At 44.3% G+C, this 19753-nt stretch overlaps 2 protein-coding genes across 2 annotated transcripts; both read left to right on the plus strand.

Moving 5' to 3' along the window:
• Positions 1-1961: 1961 nt before the first annotated feature.
• Positions 1962-3322, plus strand: LOC134396479 (zinc finger protein 239-like). Its single transcript, XM_063123003.1, has one exon. It carries the CDS (start codon positions 2106-2108, stop codon positions 3084-3086), a length of 981 nt encoding a protein of 326 aa, XP_062979073.1. The 5' UTR covers positions 1962-2105; the 3' UTR covers positions 3087-3322.
• Positions 3323-6474: 3152 nt separating this feature from the next.
• Positions 6475-18412, plus strand: LOC134395786 (vomeronasal type-2 receptor 26-like). The gene is made up of 6 exons (XM_063121947.1): positions 6475-6689; positions 9744-10035; positions 13333-14154; positions 14563-14790; positions 16112-16238; positions 17502-18412. Exons 1-6 carry the CDS (start codon positions 6475-6477, stop codon positions 18410-18412), a joined length of 2595 nt encoding a protein of 864 aa, XP_062978017.1.
• The last annotated feature ends 1341 nt before the right edge of the window (positions 18413-19753 follow it).

The raw sequence follows: 19753 nt of genomic DNA on the forward strand, positions 1-19753 counted from the left end.
GTGGAGTGGAAGCGGTTTCTGCGCAGCCTGGGCAGGTAGGGGAGTCCTGGGGGCCTCCGTCCCCTGCACATCTCTTTGGTCCTGGAAGAACCTGCCCCTTTAGCCTTTGCTCTTCTCCAAGATGGCGGCTAGGAAGGCCTTGAATGTCACTCACGAAGCTCTGGCATTCAGAAGGAGGACCTCACCATCCTGGTCTTCATGGATTGCAGCGTTATGTGTAAGGAGAACCTCAATTCTTCTTCTGCTTTCAGGGTCTGGTGACCTTTGAGGAGGTGGCCGTGCATTTCTCGGAGGAGGAGTGGGCTCTGCTGGATCCAGGCCAGAGGACTCTGCACAAGGAAGTCATGGAGGAGAATCGTGGGATCCTGGCCTCTCTGGGTAAGGAATGGGATTCCTCTGGGTAAGGCCCTATCATCAAGTTAGCAAAGCTCAACCAAGAAACCAAACATTTTCCAATGACACCATGAGCTCTGACTAGATGAAGCTTTGGCAATTCTGTTGTCATGAAGGGATAAAGTACCGGATCAAGTCCTTTAACCTTCCCAAGGGAGGAGGATCACATGTGATGACCAGGCCCTGGAGGATAATGAATCCAGACAGTTCCCTGTGCTTGCTGGGGGAGTTCCCTGCAGTGTCCTTCCAAGGCTATCAGTATGATTGGTCCAAAATACACTCAAACAAATTGAAAACCTTTGCCACCTTCCCATTTTTCTTAGGCGCTGAAGGCAATGAAACAATTGGTTTGGTAGTTAAAATACACCCAGAGGAAAACACTCCGAAGACCTGACAAAACATTGATAGAAGCCCATTGATGGACTTATTCTGTGGTAGTGATGGCTGCCAGCCAGTTTTACTTTGCTGCTGTGGTTGCGTCTGCATAATGTTGAAGATGTTACAGATATTCTGTTAATGTCCTCCGTGGAGGACGCTTTGGAGAGCAGAGTATTGCATATTCAGAATGTTGCTCTGGACAGTTTGCTTTGTATTTTGAGATACCACTAGACAGCAGGACAACCTTCATTTTGAAATACAGGTCTGTAAAAACAATAGTACAACCCAGTGAGATGGTCTAGGAGGATGCCATGACTGACGGTTTCCAAAGCCCCTGAGACATTGAAAAGAACCATGAGGGTTGAATTCCCCCTGTCCAGTTCCCACTTAAATAATCAGCTCAGTTGTTCTATATAAATGAAATCGCTGTATGCCACTAGAGTTGTCAGTTCAATAGAACATCAGGGGAATTTAATATATTTGGAAGGGTCTGCCTCTGAATCACGTGAGGTAATGGTTCCAATTGTTTCAGTCTCTCTTCATAGGGCTTTGTTTCCAGACCCCTGATCATCCTGGTTGCCCTCCTCTGAACACACTCCAGCTTGTCTGCGTCCTTCTTGAATTGTGGAGCATGTTTAGCCTGGAGAAGAGAAGATGGAGGGGAGACTTGATAGCACTCTTCAAATATTTAAACGGTTGTCACACAGAGGAGGGCCAGGATCTCTTCTCAATCCTCCCAGAGTGCAGGACACGGAATAACGGGCTCAAGTTAAAGGAAGCCAGATTCCAGCTGGACATCAGGAAAAACTTCCTTACTGTTAGAGCAGTACGACAGTAGAATCAGTTACCTAGGGCGCTTGTGGGCTGTCCCACACTAGAGTCATTCAAGAGGCAGCTGGACAACCATCTGTTAGGGATGATTTAGGGTAGATTCCTGCATTGAGCAGAGGGTTGGACTCGATGGCCTTGTAGGCCCCTTCCAACTCTGCTGTTCTATGATTCTATGATAATCCAGTTAATCAGGAAGATTTCTGATTTCTGGAAGATTTCAGGAAGATTGTGAACCGCGCAGAGAGCTTTGGCTATTGGGTGGTATAAAAATGTAATAAATAAATAAATTTCTTTTTTTTTTTGTTATTCTTGCAGGTGATCGCAGGGAGACCAAGGAAAATGACATAAACCAGAGAAGGAAAACTGAAATTGAAGAGAAGTGGGGAATCAGATCCATTTCTTTGGAAGGGTCAGACGTCTGTGGAGGTCCAATACTAGAAGAACCAAGTAATAAGAACATTCACAGTAGGAAGACACAGTGGAAAAGCTCTCCGGAGATAAAGATGGAGAAGATTCACCTCACCAAATATCAACCATTTCATACAGAAGAGAAACGATTTCAGTGCTTGGAGTGTGAAAAGCAATTCAATCTCAACACACAACTTAACTTGCAGAAAGGAATTCACACAGGCGAGAAGCCCCTTAAATTCTTTGAATGTGGGAAGGTTCTCACTCAAAGCATGAGCCTTAAAAGTCATCAAGGAATCCACACTGGGGAGAAGCCAGTAGTCTCAGTATGTGGAAATAATTTCAGTCAGCTCATGACCCTGAAAGCACATAAAAATATCCACACAGCGGAGAAGACCTGCAAATGCTCTGAGTGTGGGAAAAGTTTCAATGTAAACCTTAAATTACATAAAAGAATTCACACAGGGGAGAAGCCCTATAGATGCTTAAACTGCGGAAAGGGCTTTGCTCGCAGCATAGACTTTAAGCGACATCAAAGAACTCACACAGGGGAGAAGCCCCATGAATGTCCAGAGTGTGGAAAGAGCTTTGCTCAGAGTGGACACCTTAAGCGACATCAAAGCACTCACACAGGGGAGAAGCCCCATGAATGTCCAGAGTGTGGAAAGAGCTTTGCTCAGAGTGCACATCTTAAGCGACATCAAAGAATTCACACAGGGGAGAAGCCCTATCAATGCTTAGACTGCGGAAAGAGCTTTGCTCGCAGCACACACATAAAACGACATCAAAACACACACACAAGGGAGAAACCCTATGAATGTCTAGAGTGTGGAAAGAGCTTTGCTCAGAGCACAGACCTTAAGAAACATCAAAGAATTCACACAGGCGAAAAGCCTTATCAATGTCTAGAGTGCGGAAAGAGCTTTGCTCGCAGTGCACACCTTAAGCAACATCAAAGCACTCACACAGGTGAGAAGACCTATCAATGCCTAGAGTGCGGAAAGAACTTTGCTCACAGTAGACATCATAAGTCACATCAAAGAATTCACATGGGGAGAAGCCCTATGAATGCTTGAGAGTGTGGAAAGGGCTTTGCTCAGAGCACAAACCTTAAGGAACATCAAAGAATTCATATGGAGGAGAGGGAATAAAAGTGCACGGGGTGTGGAAAGCAATTCAATCAGAGGTTGCTTGAGTAAATGATCTATTTAGGTGAGGAGCGGTATAAATGCTTTGAATGTGCAGAGCACTTTCTTCAGAAGACACACTAACTTGCCTCAAAAATTTACTCAGGAGAACAAGGCCTTTCCTGGTGAGATTTGAACTCTTCGCTTTTCTCCCCTTCTTCAGGGGTGGATGTCCCAATCGGATGGTCTGCCCAGGGCACTGATGGAATCCAGCGGATTTCTGAATTCTCTTGGGGATTTTCCAATGGAGAGAGCCAGTGATCCAGCTGAGGCCCTAGCCTCTCTGTGGAACCGTGAGATGTGGAGGGCCATCGGCGTGATTGCTCCTGTGCCCTCTCCAGCCCTGAAGAGCCTGCTCCGCTCCTTGGCATACTGGGGAGCTGGGGTCTGTGAAATACCCAGCAGGAGAAGAGCCTTCATTGTAGTGGCCCTGTTCCTCTGGAACTCCTTGCCTCTGGAGGTCAGGCAATCACCAACTTTGTGTTTTGTCCAGCACCTTCTGAAAATTGTTCCAGACCGCTTTCCATGAATAAATGGCTATGTTTTTTATCTGAACTCTGTTCTTTTAAATGTAATTTTAAATATGTTTTTATTCTGTTTTTACTCTTCTATTTGTTCACTGGTCCAAAATCTTGGATGGGGGAGCGGTATATAAATATTGTAAATAAATAATTTCCGTGATAACCCACCAAATACACAACATCAAAGAATCCACCCAGGTGAGAATCCCTACAAAAGCTCAGAGTGTAAAAATAAGCTTTGGACAGAGCAGTCGCCTTAAGTTGTATTGAAGAATTCACGCAGGCGAGAAGCTCTATGAATGTCCAGAGTGTGGAACGAGTTTGGATCGCAGTGTGAATCTTAATGTACATCAAAGCATCCACACAGACAACAAGACCTAGAGTGCAGAAAGATCTTTGCTCCCAACACGACGTCTGAAATCACGTCCTAGAATTCACACAGGGCAGAAGCCCTATAAGGACTCAGCGGGTGGAAAGCGATGGTTTGTTTCACATTTTCCTCAGCAAAGCGCTACTCAAAAAAAAAAAAAAAAACCTAGAAAGTGGAAGGAGCAGGAGTTAGGCCTTACGGATTGTTTAGTAGCCATTCAAAACATTTATTTCTATTTCAACCAGTGCCAATTTGTTCCCTTAAAGCCAGCTGCAATACTGTGAGAAACAATTTATTTTATTTTTTGGTGCAAAAGCCCCTAGATTATGTAAAATGCTCTAATGTAAGCCATATGAGATAGGTGGGTGTGGACCCCTGAAACATGGCATGTTATTCTGAGACCAACCAATTCCAGCATAGAATTCCCTTGTTGGAAGAGATGTTTCTAAACTGTGGGCTCACGTGGAAGGGATAAAGTGTGAGGGATCTTCAATAAGCGTCTTGGCATTTTGGGAGCATCAGTTCCGATCTTTAGTGGATTGTTAACATTATTCTTCTTATTATTATTATTATTTATTTATATAGCACCATCAATGTACATGGTGCTGTACAGAGTAAAAGTAAATCGCAAGACCCTGCCGCATAGGCTTACAATCTAATAAAATCATAGTAAAGCAATAAGGAGGGGAAGAGAATGTAAACAGGCACAGGGTAGGGTAAAACTAACAGTATAAAGTCCAAACAACATCAAGTTTTAAAAGCTTTAGGAAAAAGAAAAGTTTTTAGCTGAGCTTTAAAAGCTGCGATTGAACTTGTGGATCTCAGATGTTCTGGAAGAGCGTTGCAGGCGTAAGGGGCAGCAGAGGAAAATGGACGAAGCCAAGCAAGGGAAGTAGAGACCCTTGGGCAGGCGAGAAACATGGCATCAGAGGAGCGAAGAGCACGAGCGGGGCAGTAGTGTGAGATGAGAGAGGAGAGATAGGAAGGAGCTAGACGGGCATCAGTGACCCACTCTGGATGGTGTGGGAAACAGACTTTGGAGTCCACACAGAGGAAGAAATTTGGGGTCCTCTGTGGAATCAGTTTAAAGTCATCGGTTAAAAATAGTTAACTGATTAACCAGCAGTAAGCCTCTATGCACCAGCTGCTGGGGAAACTGGGCATGAGGGTGCTGCTGCACCCGTGTCCTGCTTGTGGGTTCACAGTTTGTGTGAACAGAGTGCTGGACAAGAGGGACCCTTGGCCTGATCCCGCCTCAGGATTCATCTGATGGTCTCCTGTGGGCACAAGTGTGGGGGGGAAGTCTTAGGGCTTGCTTTGACAGGGGCAAAACTCCCTTGTAGGGAGGGAGGGGGCAGCGGAAGGAAGGAGGAGAAGTTATGGGGGGTGGAGGGAGTTCATGCCAAGGGGGGTGGGATAGGGGCTGCCCCAGAGAGGAAAGGTAGGAGGCGTTCAATGCTGCTGGCCGATGGCTGCTTGGCCCCTGTGTGAACAGAGTGTTGGACCAGATGGACCCTTGGTCTGGTCCAGCATCAAGGTTCTTCCTATGTTGCAGTATAAGGCTTCCTCCGTATACTGAAGAAAAAGACTTTTTCTTTTTCTTTTTTAGAAAGAACCTTCAAATATCGGAACGATTGTTCAGAGGAAAAGTCAGTAGTAGCCTTTTCCGTGTGCTTATATGCCGTACTAAAGGGCTGGAGAAGCTGTGGCCCTCGAGGTGTTGCTGGACAATCAATCCCTATCATCCTCAGCGAACATGGCCAGTAGTTGGGAATGATGGTAATTGTAGTGAATCACCCAGAGAGCTTCTGCTATTGGGAGGGATAACCAATGATCCAGCAGGCTCATTCTTCTGTTCTTTAACATTCTAACATAGTTTGTTCCTGTTTGTTATGGAGCCGTTTCTTCAGTAAAGTTTGGCCAGACTCAACTTCTGTCCTGAACGACAACATATTTTCCTTCAGCCGTGCACCTGCCCATGGCGTGATGTGGCGTGTCCTGGCTGTTACAGAGGAGATGCCGCTTTCCCTTGCAATTATCAAAATCACTGTGATTTATTCTTTTCCTCTCCAAGGCTCAAGAGATTCACCCTCACCCCCCCCCCCACGATTGCCTCTGTGACCAATAATCTAAACATCGCAATCAAAAGCAACATGAAGGAAGGTCTTGCGCCGAGCATAAATACCAAGTCGTTCCAATGAGAGGCCGGGCTGGGGACGGGGGGGTTATGTTTAATTGCATCTTCAGATCTGAAGCGCCTGGACCCCATCTGTGTTAGGGAAGTCACAGCCACCTTGATCTTGCAAGTGGCTTTGGGGTTCTTCTGACTAGCTGAAAATGTAGTGGAGACCAGTCACGCCCAGGGGAGGTGACGGTCTTTGCAGGCATGGTCCTGCTTTTACTCCTTTTTCTCCTCCTCCTGCCCCACGCTGCCTGCGAGACGCTGAAGGCAAAGTGCGTCTTGAACTTGAAGCGAGCTACTACCGACGCATGGAATTATTACAGGCCAGGAGACCAACTCATAAGCGGGGTGATCTCTACCAGAAGGGCCAAATTTTTCCTGGAGCGGTTCAGGAAGCCGCCCTACATCTTCTTCATCCCGTAAGAAAGGATTTCTGATTTCATAGCTTCAAATTAATCGTTATCCCAGGGGCACATATTATTTTCTGTCACCCGCCTCCAATAGAATCATGGAATAGTAGAGTTGGAAGGGGCCTACAAGGCCATCGAGTCCAACCCCCTGCTCAATGCAGGAATCCACCCTAAAGCATCCCTGACAGATAGTTGTCCAGCTGCCTCTTGAATGACTCTAGTGTGGGACAGCACATACCTCCCTAGGTAATTGGTTCTATTGCTGTAGTGCTCTAACAGGAAGTTTTTCCTGATGTCCAGCCGGACTCTGACTTCCTGTAACTTGAGCCCATGAGTCCGTGTCCTGCACTCTGGGAGAATGTGGATAGGGAGACATTTTTCTCCCTCTCTCAAAATATTGATTGGTGGGAGATTCAAGACAAATAAAAGGAAGCAGTAGTTCACACAGTGCATAGTTAAATTATGGAACTCACTACCATAAGATGTAGTGATGACCACCAATTTGGATGGCTTTAAAAGGGGGTTGGATAAATTCCTGGAGGAGGTGAAGGCATTCCATGGCTACTAGCCCTGATCATAGAATCATAGAATCATAGAATAGCAGAGTGGGAAGGGGCCTACAAGGCCATCGAGTCCAGCCCTGTGCTCAATGCAGGAATCCCCCCTAAAGCATCCCTGACAGGTGGTTGTCCAGCTGCCTCTTGAAGGCCACTAGTGTGGGAGAGCCCACAACCTCCCTAGGTCACTGGTTCCATTGTCGTACTGCTCTAACAGTCAGGAAGTTTTTCCTGATGTCCAGCTGGAATCTGGCTTCCTGTAACTTGAGCCCGTTATTCCGTGTCCTGCACTCTGAGAGGATCGAGAAGAGATCCTGGTTGTGTGCTATCTCCAGTATTTGAGGCATTAAGCCTGTGTGCACCAGTTGCTGGGGAACATGGGTGGGAGGGTGCTGTTGCACCATGTCCTGCTTTGTTGGTCCCTGTTTGACGGCTGGTTGGCCAAAGTGCTGCTTCTGGGGGAGAAATGCTGTAACATCAAGGGTGAGCTATTCCACCTGCTCTCCCCCCCCCCTGGAGACTTTAAAGCAAGGCTGGTGCTGAAGGCTTTCCCCCCTCTTATCTGGTTTGTTTTGCTGTGCACTTGTATTTAGTATATTTTGAATGTTATTGTGATATTGTTGATTTGTACATTGTTAAATATTGTTGTAGTTTTAATTTTTGTAAACCGCCCTGAGAGCTTCGGCTATTGGCCGGTATAAAAATTCAATAAATGTGTGAACAGAGTGCTGGACTAGATGGACCCTGGGTCTGATCCAGCATGGCTCTTATGTTGTTTTGTTCCTTGAATGCAATTGGCAACCAGTAGAGGTCTTTCAAGACAGGTGTGATATGGTCTCAAGGACGCAGACAAGCTGGAGCGTGTTCAGAGGAGGGCAACCAGGATGATCAGGGGTCTGGAAACAAAGCCCTATGAAGAGAGACTGAAAGAACTGGGCATGTTTAGCCTGTAGAAGAGAATATTGAGGGGAGACATGATAGCACTCTTCAAAGACTTGAAAGGTTTTATTTATTTATTTATTTATTTATCATACTTTTACCCCGCTCCTCAGCCAAAAAAGGCTCTCAGAGCGGCTTACACTTAGGAAAAAAGACAGTCCCTGCCCTCAGGCTTACAATCTAATAAAGACATGACACACAAGGAAAAGGAGTCAAGGAGGGAGGGAGGGAGGAGAGAGAAAGAAAGAGAGAGAGAGAGAGAGTCCAGCAGGAGCAGGCCCCGATGTTACTTCTGCCTGCTCCTGTCCCCTCGGTCCTTCTTCTTCCCCACAGGGCCAAGATGGCAGTTGTCACATAGAGGACGGCCAGGATCTCTTCTCAATCCTCCCAGAGTGAAGGACATGGAATAATGGGCTCAAGTTACAGGAAGCCAGATTCTGGCTGGGCGTCAGGAAAAACGTCCTGACTGTGAGAGCAGTATGACAATGGAATCAGTTACCTAGGGAGGTTGTGGCCTCTCCCACACTAGAGGCATTCAAGAGGCAGCTGGACGACCACCTGTCAGGGATGCTTTAGGGTGGATTCCTGCATTGAGCAGGGGGTTGGACTCGATGGCCTTGTAGGTCCCTTCCCACTCTGCTACTCTTTGATCCTATGATCCAATACTGTGTACTGGTTAGTGGCCAAGCTGCTGCATTTTGCACCAATGGAAGCCTCTTCAGGTGTAGCCCCATATAGAGCGCTCTGCAATAGTCTAAATGTGGTGTAACCAAGAAGTACATAACTGTTGAAGAAAGAGGAAAGTAACATGCTTCCATTTCATAGAGTATGACAGTGTCACACACAGGGCTGGATTTAAAATTGTTGTGTCCCCAAGCTATAGCATGGGTGAGACCCTGCCCTCTTCAACCAATAAACACACACACAAATTAATGCAAAATATAGGCTGTACAATTAAACGGCATTTGATAGCTGTGTAATAGAGGTATTAAAAATGCAAGTCCTATATGTGTGCACATTCTTTATTTAGGAGTTTGTCAAACACATTTTGTGAACCGCCCAGAGAGCTTCAACTATTGGGAGGTATAAAAATGTAATAAATAAATAAATACATAAATAACTAACACTATCCCCCCATTTGAAGAGGTCTTCATTTTGTATGATGTTTATGGTTTCCTGGTGGCCGTGTTGTAAACATCTTTCTTTCCTTTTAACGAGAGGCCCCTCCTCGTTGTCGTTATTATTATTATATTTATTTATATCTCACCTTCCCCCCAGTACTGGGTAGGATGACCCTATGAACAGGAGGACAGGGCTCCTGTATCTTTAACATTTGCACAGAAAGGGGAATTCCTGCAGGTGTCATTTGTATATATGGAAAACCTGGTGAAATTCCCTCTTCATCACCACAGTTAAAGCTGCAGGAGCTATACTAAAGTGACCAGATTTAAAAGAGGGCAGGGTCACCCTAGTACTGGGACTCAAGGCCCTAATGTGAGGCCCTAAACTGTATCTTGTTTAGCTTGTACATAAATCCAGCCCTGGTCACACATCTGTTTTGTTGCAGGGTGGAACGTCTGAGTTACTTACAGATTCTCTTATTCTTGATTGCTATTCATGAGATCAACCGGAATCCCAGTCTCTTACCCAACATCACCCTGGGCTACGATGTCTTTGAGAATTATTTTGATGCAAGCAGGACTTCTGATGCCTTGCTAGACCTTCTCTCTCCTGGGCAGGCAAATATTCCAAACTACAGCTGCGGGAGGCGGAATCACCTCCTGGCGGTCCTTGAAGGGGCCAACTTAGAAAACTCCAACCAGATTGGAACTATATTGAGCATCTACAAATTCCCACAGGTATGAATGGGTGGTGGTCATAGTGGTGATAATACTGGGATTAGTTCTACTTTGCAGTCTCTTCTAGAAATGAGCACTGGGCGGGCAGCAAACAATGAAACCAGAGATGATTTTTGGGAATAACATCAAATTATTTTTTGCTACATTGTTCTTTGTTGTGTTGTTTATTCGTTCAGTCACTTCCGACTCTTCGTGACTTCATGGACCAGCCCACGCCAGAGCTTTCTGTTGGCCATTGCCATCCCTAGCTCCCCCAAGGTCAAGTCTGTCACCTCCAGAATATCATCCATCCATCTTCCCTTGGTCAGCCCCTCTTCCTTTTGCCTTCCACTTCCCCTAGCATCAGCATCTTCTCCAGGGTATCCTGTCTTCTCATTATGTGGCCAAAGTACTTCAGTTTTGCCTTTAATACCTTTCCCTCAAGTGAGCAGTCTGGCTTTATTTCCTGGAGTATGGACTGGTTTGATCTTCTTGCAGTCCAAGGCACTCTCAGAATTTTCCTCCAACACCACAGTTCAAAAGCATCTATCTTCCTTCGCTCAGCTTTCCTTATGGTCCAGCTCTCGCAGCCATAGGTTACTACGGGGAATACCATTGCTTTAACTATGCGGACCTTTGTTGTCAGTGTGGTGTCTCTGCTCTTAACTATTTTATCAAGATTTGTCATTGCTCTCCTCCCAAGAAATAAACATCTTCTGATTTCCCGGCTGCAGTGAGTGTCTGCAGTAATCTTTGCGCCCAGAAATACAAAGTCTGTCACTGCCTCCACGTTTTCTCCCTCTATTTGCCAGTTATCAATCAAGCTGGTTGCCATAATCTTGGTTTTTTTGAGGTTTAACTGCAACCCAGCTTTTGCACTTTCTTCTTTCACCTTTGTCATAAGGCTCCTCAGCTCCTCCTCGCTTTCAGCCATCAAAGTGGTGTCATCTGCACATCTGAGATTGTTAACGTTTCTTCCTGCGATTTTAAATGTGTGTTTATATATGCGTTTGTTCCGATTTCCATTTTTAGAAGCGATTTATACAATTTTTACTTTCAAAATGTCAGCGTTGTGATTTAAAAATATTAGGACAGTGCATATCTGTGCATTTATTTGGCAGGTTTAAAATTCATTAATTAATTAAAATCTTTGCCTGCTGGAGGAAGGACCCCTACCAAGCGTGCTTCCGGAGAGCTGAAAACCCAGGCAGGCTTGTATGGGTGAAGGTGGTCTTTCAAGTAGCCTCATCCGCATTTGTATAAGACTTTATTTGTCTTAATCAGCACTTGGAATTGCACCTAGAAATAGATCAGTTGCCATTATCTTGCTTGGCTTGTATGAGAACCTTGAGAGGCTCTGCTTTGGATGCTCCCACCCATCTTCAAAGATGGGACAGGTGATGATTGGAGAAGTGACAGGTGATGTTTTTGTTGAGAAATTGAGATATTGATTGATTGATTGATTGATTTCATTTTTTAGGGTGACCCTATGAAAAGGAGGACAGGGCTCCTGTATCTTTAACAGTTGTATTGAAAAGGGAATTTCAGCAGGTGTCATTTGTATATATGGAGAACTTGGTGAAATTCCCTCTTCATCACCACAGTTAAAGCTGCCCTCTTTTAAATCTGGTCACTCTGGTATAGCTCCTGCAGCTTTAACTGTTGCGATGAAGAGGAATTTCACCAGGTTCTCCATATATACAAATGACACCTGCTGAAATTCCCTTGTCTATGCAACTGTTAAAGATACAGGAGCCCTGTCCTCCTTTCAGTATGATAAGATACAAAGAGAGGAGCCCTCACAAAAGGAACATAAGAAGGGGTCCACTTCTTAAATAAAGATTCAAGAGTTTTCCTTTCACTGGGTTGAAAAACGTGTGCCTGCGATGTGCAGTATTTCTTACTGAAACAGTGGCTTTTGTAAAAAATATTAATTGCTTTAATGAATCCAATAGATTACCAAGCACAAATCCACATATGTGGAAGTGGGAAGCACTGTTAAAGGTGCAGCAATACAGTCTGGAAAACTACACAATTGTAGACAAAACAATCTAGAAAACTACACAATAGTAGACTAAGGAACATATTATATGTTGTCATAAATATGCATCAGCATTACATAGAAAAACATGTCATCAACACACAGTTTAAATCACAGAGTGATATCAAATGATTATACAGTAGAGTTTAGGCTTATAACTGAGTAACATTACTGAGTAACACGAGATAATATTACGAGTACAGATAGGAGAAAAGATTAACAGATTGAAGATTATTCTAGATAATTCACCATTTCTCCCTTTGTCAGTAATCTCTCTAATGCTATATTAACAGATTAATCAGAATATCAATTATTTGGAGTGGTATCTTTTGCAGGCTTGACTGGAGAGTTCTTAGCTCTGTGGAAATCTCTAATGTTACGTTTGCAGGTTATTTAGAATGATAATATTTAGTTACAAGTGGTATACATTACAAGCTTGACTGAGGAGTTCTTGACACTGACTCCCGTGGTTGACAAAAGGCTAAAGCAAAAAAACACACACATACAAATGAATGCTGGTAAATATAATATAATAAATGCAAGTGATAAATACATATTGGCAAAGATTGCTTATTTAGATGGACAAGAGTTCTTACTCAAGGTTTCATAACCATCTGCAATAATAAATGCACTTGACTAAAAATCTCAATTCCTTATTTAGTGAAGTTTTTTTTTTACAGTTTTAAGCTATAGTGAAAATATTTTTGTCAATACCTTCCATGTTAGAAGCCACAGCACAAATATCCTAAATAAATAAAGGTTCAAGAGTTTTCCTTTCACTGGGTTGAAGAAAGTCAGTTATAGATTTATAATGTTACGGAGTTTTAAAGTTCCAACATAATCAGTAATTTGGGGGATTTATGCAGGAGACATCTATTTGGCAAATTGAAGGCAAAAGTGGTTCCTGAAAACAAAATAGCAATTATAACTCCAAGCCCAGGATCTGAAGTGCTTCAATAGAGAGGTCTTCTAGGATTACCAAATTAAAGGCTTTGTGCATCTTTGCCATATTTTCTTCCTTAATATTCTATAAGGAAAAACAGACAGAAGAAGAGATTGGAAAATAAGGGAGAGTTGAAAAGAAAAAAGCATCCCTGACTGATGGCTGTCCAGCTGCCTCTTGAAGGCCTCTAGTGTGGGAGAGCCCACAACCTCCCTAGGGAACTGGTTCCATTGTCGTACTGCTCTAACAGCCAGGAAGTTTCTCCTGATGCCCAGCCAACATTCAACTGTCTTGAAAACAAACAAACACAACCATCTCTTCCTTTCCTTGCCAGGTCAGTTATGGTTTGGCATCTCAGGATGATCATGACAAAGGACAATTCCCTTTACCCTACCGCATGGTTCCAAAAGAAGACCCCCCTTACCTGGGGATTGTCAAACTCCTTCTGCATTTCAACTGGACATGGATCAGTCTTCTTGCTCAAAAAAATGAAAACGGAGAAAAGTTCATAAAGGCCTTGACACCTGTACTCCTCACAAGTGGTATTTGTGTGGCCTTCTCAAAAACCATCTCGGAACTGACAGCTTTTTTCTTCAAAATGGTTGTAGACGTGCAAGACATCACTTCATTACTGGTGCAACATAGAGTCAATACGTTTGTTTACTACGGAGGGCAGTCTCATTCCATGATAGATCTAATCTACTTGAAAAAACAACTTGCTAACATCGTGAATCCCATGGTGGGGAAAATCCATATAATAACAACTTTGCAAGCCATCACCTTGGCTACAAGTGTTTTAGAAATCCATCATTACCATGGTTCTTTGTCCTTCGCAATCCAGAACAAAAAAACGACAAACTATGAAAATTTCAACACTTTCTTTAGTCTCGTCAAGCAGTTTGGGGAGGAAGCATTTAATTGTTCATACCGAAAGCACGTGCTCTCTGTGAAAAGCCAAGAAACATGTAGAGAGACGGAGAAACTGGAGATCCCAAACCAGGATCTGATCGAAAGGATCCTGTCTGGTGATGACTACAATGTATACAAGACCATCCAGTTTGTGGCATATGCCGCACATGTTGCATACTCAAGATCCAAATGGAGGAGGGCGGCAGGTGGAGACAGGTTGGAACACCAAAAGCTACAGGCATGGCAGGTAACACCTTTTCTTGAAAGGTTATCACACAGAGGAGGGCCAGGATCTCTTCTCGATCATCCCAGAGTGCAGGACATGGAATAACGGACTCAAGTTATAGGAAGCCAGATTCCAGCTGGACATCAGGAAAAACTTCCTGACTGTTAGAGCAGTACGACAATGGAATCAGTGACCTAGGGAGGTTGTGGGCTCTCCCACCCTAGATGCCTTCAAGAGGCAGCTGGACAACCATCTGTCAGGGATGCTTTAGGGTGGACTCCTGCATTGAACAGGGGGTTGGACTCGATGGCCTTATAGATCCCTTCCAACTCTACTATTCTATGATTCTATCTCACAGGCAGGTTCTCCAAGCATTACAACCAATTGTTTCAGCTTTCTAAATGATGGTGTTCTCTCTTGTCATCCTAGCTTCATCCTTTCCTGCGAAATGTCCAGCTTTACAACACTTCCATGGATGGTGTTTATTTAGATGAGAACGGTGACCTGGCGGCCGACTTTGACATAGTGAACTGGGTGACTTTCTCCAATAATTCCTTTAATAGACTCAAAGTTGGGAGTATCCAGAGAGAGGCAGGTTCCGAGTTCAAGTTCACCATTGACCAGGATGCCATTGTGTGGCCCATTGGGATTAACCAGGTAGGTGATGTATTTGGTCAGCTCTGACAATTTTGGAGTAGCATGAATGATGCAGTTCCCATGCAGTTAGACATCAAATTAATAACACAGGGGGTATTAATGTAGCAAATGCATGGGACAGATGTAAGGAAATGGGCAGGAAACATCTGTGATTGGTAATGGTGGTGTCAGGGTGTGTGTAGGGCTTGACTCAATATATCACAGAAGGCTTAATAAAGAGGAGTCTGGATCTGATTTGGAATCAGAGAGGAATGATTTAGAGTTTCTCTACCTCAAGGGAAAATCCCACTGCCTTCCTGCTTCGGGATTCTTTGTGGGATTGCAATAGGCTCCATTACATAGGCAGATAGGGGCAACCACGTGGTTTGAGTTCAGAGGTGGGCAGAGGAGTGTGTTCAGAGGAGGGCAACCAGGATGATCAGGGGTCTGGAAACAAACCCTATGAAGAGAGACTGAAACAACTGGACATGTTTAGCCTGGAGAGGAGAAGATTGAGGGGAGACATGAGAGCACTCTTCAAATACCTAAAAGGTTGTCCCACAGAGGAGGGCCAGGATCTCTTCTCGATCCTCCCAGAGTGCAGGACACAGAATAACGGGCTCAAGTTACAAGAAGTCAGGTTCCAGCTGGACATCAGGAAAAACTTCCTGACTGTTAGAGCCCTACGACAATGCAATCAGTGACCTAGGGAGGTTGTGGGCTCTCCCACCCTGGAGGCCTTCAAGAGGCAGCTGGACAGGTCGATTCCTGTATTGAACAGGGGGTTGGACTTGATGGCCTTATAGGTACCATCCAACTCTACTATTCTATGATTCTAAGAAACCAAGAAGTAGGGTGCAATAGTATCCTCTCAGTGATGTCCCCCAAAACTGGTATACATGGGCATATTGACTGATCCTGGAGATAGCACAATGCCATCAATAGTAGTAGCTCTTGATGGCCTTCTCCTCCATGAATTTGTCCAATCCCCTTCTAAAACCATCAAGATTGGTGACCTTCATGGCATCTTGTGGCAGTGTGTTCCATAGTTTAACTCTGTACAGTGTGAAGAAGTACTTCTGTCTATCAGTCCTGAATCTCCTACCATTCAGTTTCAAGGGATAACCCTAGGTTAAGTATCATAGGAGTCTTCCTTCCTTGGGGCACCTTGGGCTATGTTGTGTCAGAAGTATTGCCTTCAAAAAAAGGACCACTTGGGAAAATCAGTTAGTGACAAAGAGGCTTCCATTGGGTCCTTTCCAACTCTATGACTCATCTACATATTGTTCCAGAGACAAAAATCCCCTGTAGTCATTTTCCTTGATACTCCTTGTCTTTATAGACCATACCTCGCTCACGGTGTACTGAAAGCTGTCGACCTGGATATGCCAAGGTGATACGGGAAGGAGAGCCGGTTTGCTGCTATGCCTGTATGTCCTGTGCAGAAGGGACCATCTCCACACAGGAAGGTGGGTGACCTCAGAAGTATGGGCAGCCCACAGGCACTGAACCACTCATTGGGAAATCAGACATTTCCCAAACATATGGCCCTTCTCAGATTTGTATATATTTGTAATCTCCATAATTAATTCCACAAAGCAAGTAGAAAGAATTGACTTGAGCAGTGGACAACTGGAAACAGAGCCCTATGAAGAGAGACTGAAACAACATGTTTATCCTGGAGAAGAGACGATTGAGGGGAGACATGATAGCACTCTTCAAATACTTGAAGGGTTGTCACACAGAGGAGGGCCAGGATCTCGTCTCGATCCTCCCAGAGGGCAGGTCATGGAATAACGGGCTCAAGTTACAGGCAGCCAGATTCCGGCTGGACATCAGGAAAAACTTCCTGACTGTTAGAGCAGTACGACAATGGAACCAGTTCCCTAGGGAGGTTGTGGGCTCTCCCACACTAGAGGCATTCAAGAGGCAGCTGGACAACCCTCTGTCAGGGATGCTTCAGGGTGGATTCCTGTATTGAGCAGGGGGTTGGACTCAATGGCCTTTCAGACCCCTTCCAACTCTACTATTCTATGATTCTAGAGGGAGGGTTCAACTTCCTGCTCCCTATGCTGGCACTCTTGTGCTTAAATTGCACTCAGTTCTCTGCTTCAAACAACACCGGAGGCCTTTTTACATGAGGCATTTCTCATGCATGGAAGTTCGCTGGTCATTTACATGACACTGTCAACCTCCTGTGTCTTTCTGGTCATTTTTAAGGTTTATTCTGCTATTTATAAACCACCAAAATGCAGTTAGAAATTCCCCCTCCCTGGCCCAAAACCACCATCAAAAAGGTGGTCTAGTTTAATAATTGTGTTATATCATAGAAATGTGGCAACACCATCTTCTGGCTATTTAAATGAAACATATCAACTTATACAGTAGTCATATACTGAATCATAGCATTGATCCATCTAGATTCTAGCCCATTGCCGCCTGTTCTGGTGTCTTTCTCAACCCTGGTGGCCAAGATCCTCTTTGCATGGTGCTACCAGGAATTGTAGCTCTGGCCACCTGTATTCAACATACTTCTTCCATTGATTGTCCGTTGACCTGTGCTTTCCCTAGGAAGTTTTTTCAATGCCTAACCTCTCCCCAAACTCTCTTGTCCAGCCCATGTGCAGTTTAAGCATTCACCCTGAGACATAAGTATTCAGATCATTATGGACAACTAAAAGAGATGTTAGTGCTACTGAAGATATTCTTGTTTCTCTCTCTTCATTTTGCAGATGCAAGAAATTGTAGCATGTGCCCAGAAGAACAGCATCCAAAAAAGGATCGAGATCAATGTATTCCCAAGATTATAAACTTCTTGTCCTATGAAAAACCTTTGGGGATAATCCTAACTTCCTTTGCTCTATTCTTATCTTTAACAACGGGACTTGTGTTGGGAATCTTCATTAAACACTTAGAAACTCCCATAGTCAAAGCCAACAACAGGGACCTCTCCTACATTCTTCTCGTCTCCATCCTGCTTTCCTTCATGTCCTCCTTCCTGTTCATTGGCCGGCCAAGGAAAGGGACCTGCCTTCTCCGACAAATAACCTTCAGCATCATCTTCTCAGTTGCCGTCTCTTCTCTGTTGGCCAAAACAATCACGGTGGTGTTGGCCTTCTTGGCCACAAAGCCAGGCAACAGGGTGAGGCGATGGCTGGGGAAGTGTTTGACCAACGCCATTGTAATTTCTTGTTCCAGTGTCCAAGTTGTCATCTGCACCATCTGGTTGGGAGTCTCTCCCCCATTCTCAGACTCTGACATGCACTCCCAGCCTGGACAAATCATCCTTCAATGCAACCAAGGTTCTGTCGCCATGTTCTATGCTGCCCTTGGCTACATGGGCTTCCTGGCTGCCATCTGCTTCACGGTGGCCTTCCTAGCCAGGAAGCTGCCTGGGTCCTTCAACGAAGCCAAGCTGATCACCTTCAGCATGCTGGTCTTCTGCAGCGTCTGGGTGTCCTTTGTGCCCGCTTACCTGAGCACCAAGGGGAAATACATGGTAGCCGTGCAGGTCTTCTCCATGTTGGCCTCCAGTGCTGGGCTCCTGGGCTGCATCTTTCTTCCCAAGTGCTACATTATTTTACTGAGGCCTGAACTCAATACAAAGGAGCATCTAACAACCAAAAGTAAAGATGGCACCTGATCCTTAGTACTAGGGGAGGGGAAGAATTCCACCCCATCACCATCATGAACCATGACTTCCAGCAAGGGCAGAAAAATATATATTCTGCAATGGACCCAGGGCGACTTGGTTCTCCAAGGCCTCCACTCATTGTAACAGGAGAGATGTACCGGGGTGAGGGTGGGGAATACATTTTAAATCTTCTCACAGGGTCACCTCAGTTGCATGGGGAAAGAGAAACATATCTGCAGTGAAGTCATATCATAGAATCATATCATAGAATAGCAGAGTTGGAAGGGGCCTACAAGGCCATCGAGTCCAACCCCCTGCTCAATGCAGGAATCCACCCTAAAGCATCCATGACAGATGGTTGTCCAGCTGCCTCTTGAAGGCCTCTAGTGTGGGAGAACCCACAACCTCCCTAGGTCACTGGTTCCATTGTCGTACTGCTCTAACAGTCAGGACGTTTTTCCTGATGTCCAGCTGGAATCTGGCTTCCTTTAACTTGAGCCCTTTATTCCGTGTCCTGCACTCTGGAAGGATCGAGAAGAGATCCTGGCCCTCCTCTGTGTGACAACCTTTTAAGTATTTGAAGAGTGCTATCATGTCTCCCCTCCATCTTCTCTTCTCCAGGCTAAACATGCCCAGTTCTTTCAGTCTCTCTTCATAGGGCTTTGTTTCCAGACCCCTGATCATCCTGGTTGCCCTCCTCTGAACACGCTCCAGCTTGTCTGCGTGTTAATCATTTAATCATTATGTTATGTATTTTATACTTACTGCTGTTCACCGCCTCGATCAAAATGGAGAGGCGGGTAAGAAATAAATGGATGCTACTGATGATAATACAATATAGTTACAACTGCAGGAGAAAGCTTTTTCACATTATTTAAATAGGTATGGAAACTTATGCTACAGATGATAATATTTTAATGTCCTTACTATTAACCACAGGTTATTAGAAAGACAAACTGTGAATACATAAGGAGAAAATAGAAAGCAATTCTTTGAAATAAATAACACAGACGAATTGGCTTATGCAAGAATTTGGGACATAATGAAAGTTGTGAAATGAGATTTCTTAAGTGAAATGAGGTATATAAAATTAACAAAATAAATTAATGAAAAGCATTACAAAAAAATTACCCAATTAAATAGAACCACCAACCCCAAATAAAATAGAGGAAAAGAAATATATAGGCTTCTCATTCCAAAAAGAAAAAAATGGAACTATTTGGTAATAGGTAAAATCGCAAAATCCTCTCAATATTGATAACATTTTTTTTTAATGAATGTGGGGATGAAATGCTAAGGTGTTTGTAAACCTATTTAGATAACAAAAATCCAAAATTAACATTCATTTGA

Source organism: Elgaria multicarinata, chromosome 3 (assembly GCF_023053635.1).
Source record: "Elgaria multicarinata webbii isolate HBS135686 ecotype San Diego chromosome 3, rElgMul1.1.pri, whole genome shotgun sequence".
NCBI classification, from domain to species: domain Eukaryota; kingdom Metazoa; phylum Chordata; class Lepidosauria; order Squamata; family Anguidae; genus Elgaria; species Elgaria multicarinata.

Coding starts and splice junctions, on each gene's coding strand:
- LOC134395786 (XM_063121947.1), top strand. CDS start 6,475: ATGGTCCTGCTTTTACTCCTTTTTCTCCTCCTCCTGCCCCACGCTGCC. Junction 6,690..9,743: donor CCCTACATCTTCTTCATCCC/GTAAGAAAGGAT, acceptor GTTTTGTTGCAG/GGTGGAACGTCTGAGTTACT. Junction 16,239..17,501: donor GACCATCTCCACACAGGAAG/GTGGGTGACCTC, acceptor TTCATTTTGCAG/ATGCAAGAAATTGTAGCATG.
- LOC134396479 (XM_063123003.1), top strand. CDS start 2,106: ATGGAGAAGATTCACCTCACCAAATATCAACCATTTCATACAGAAGAG.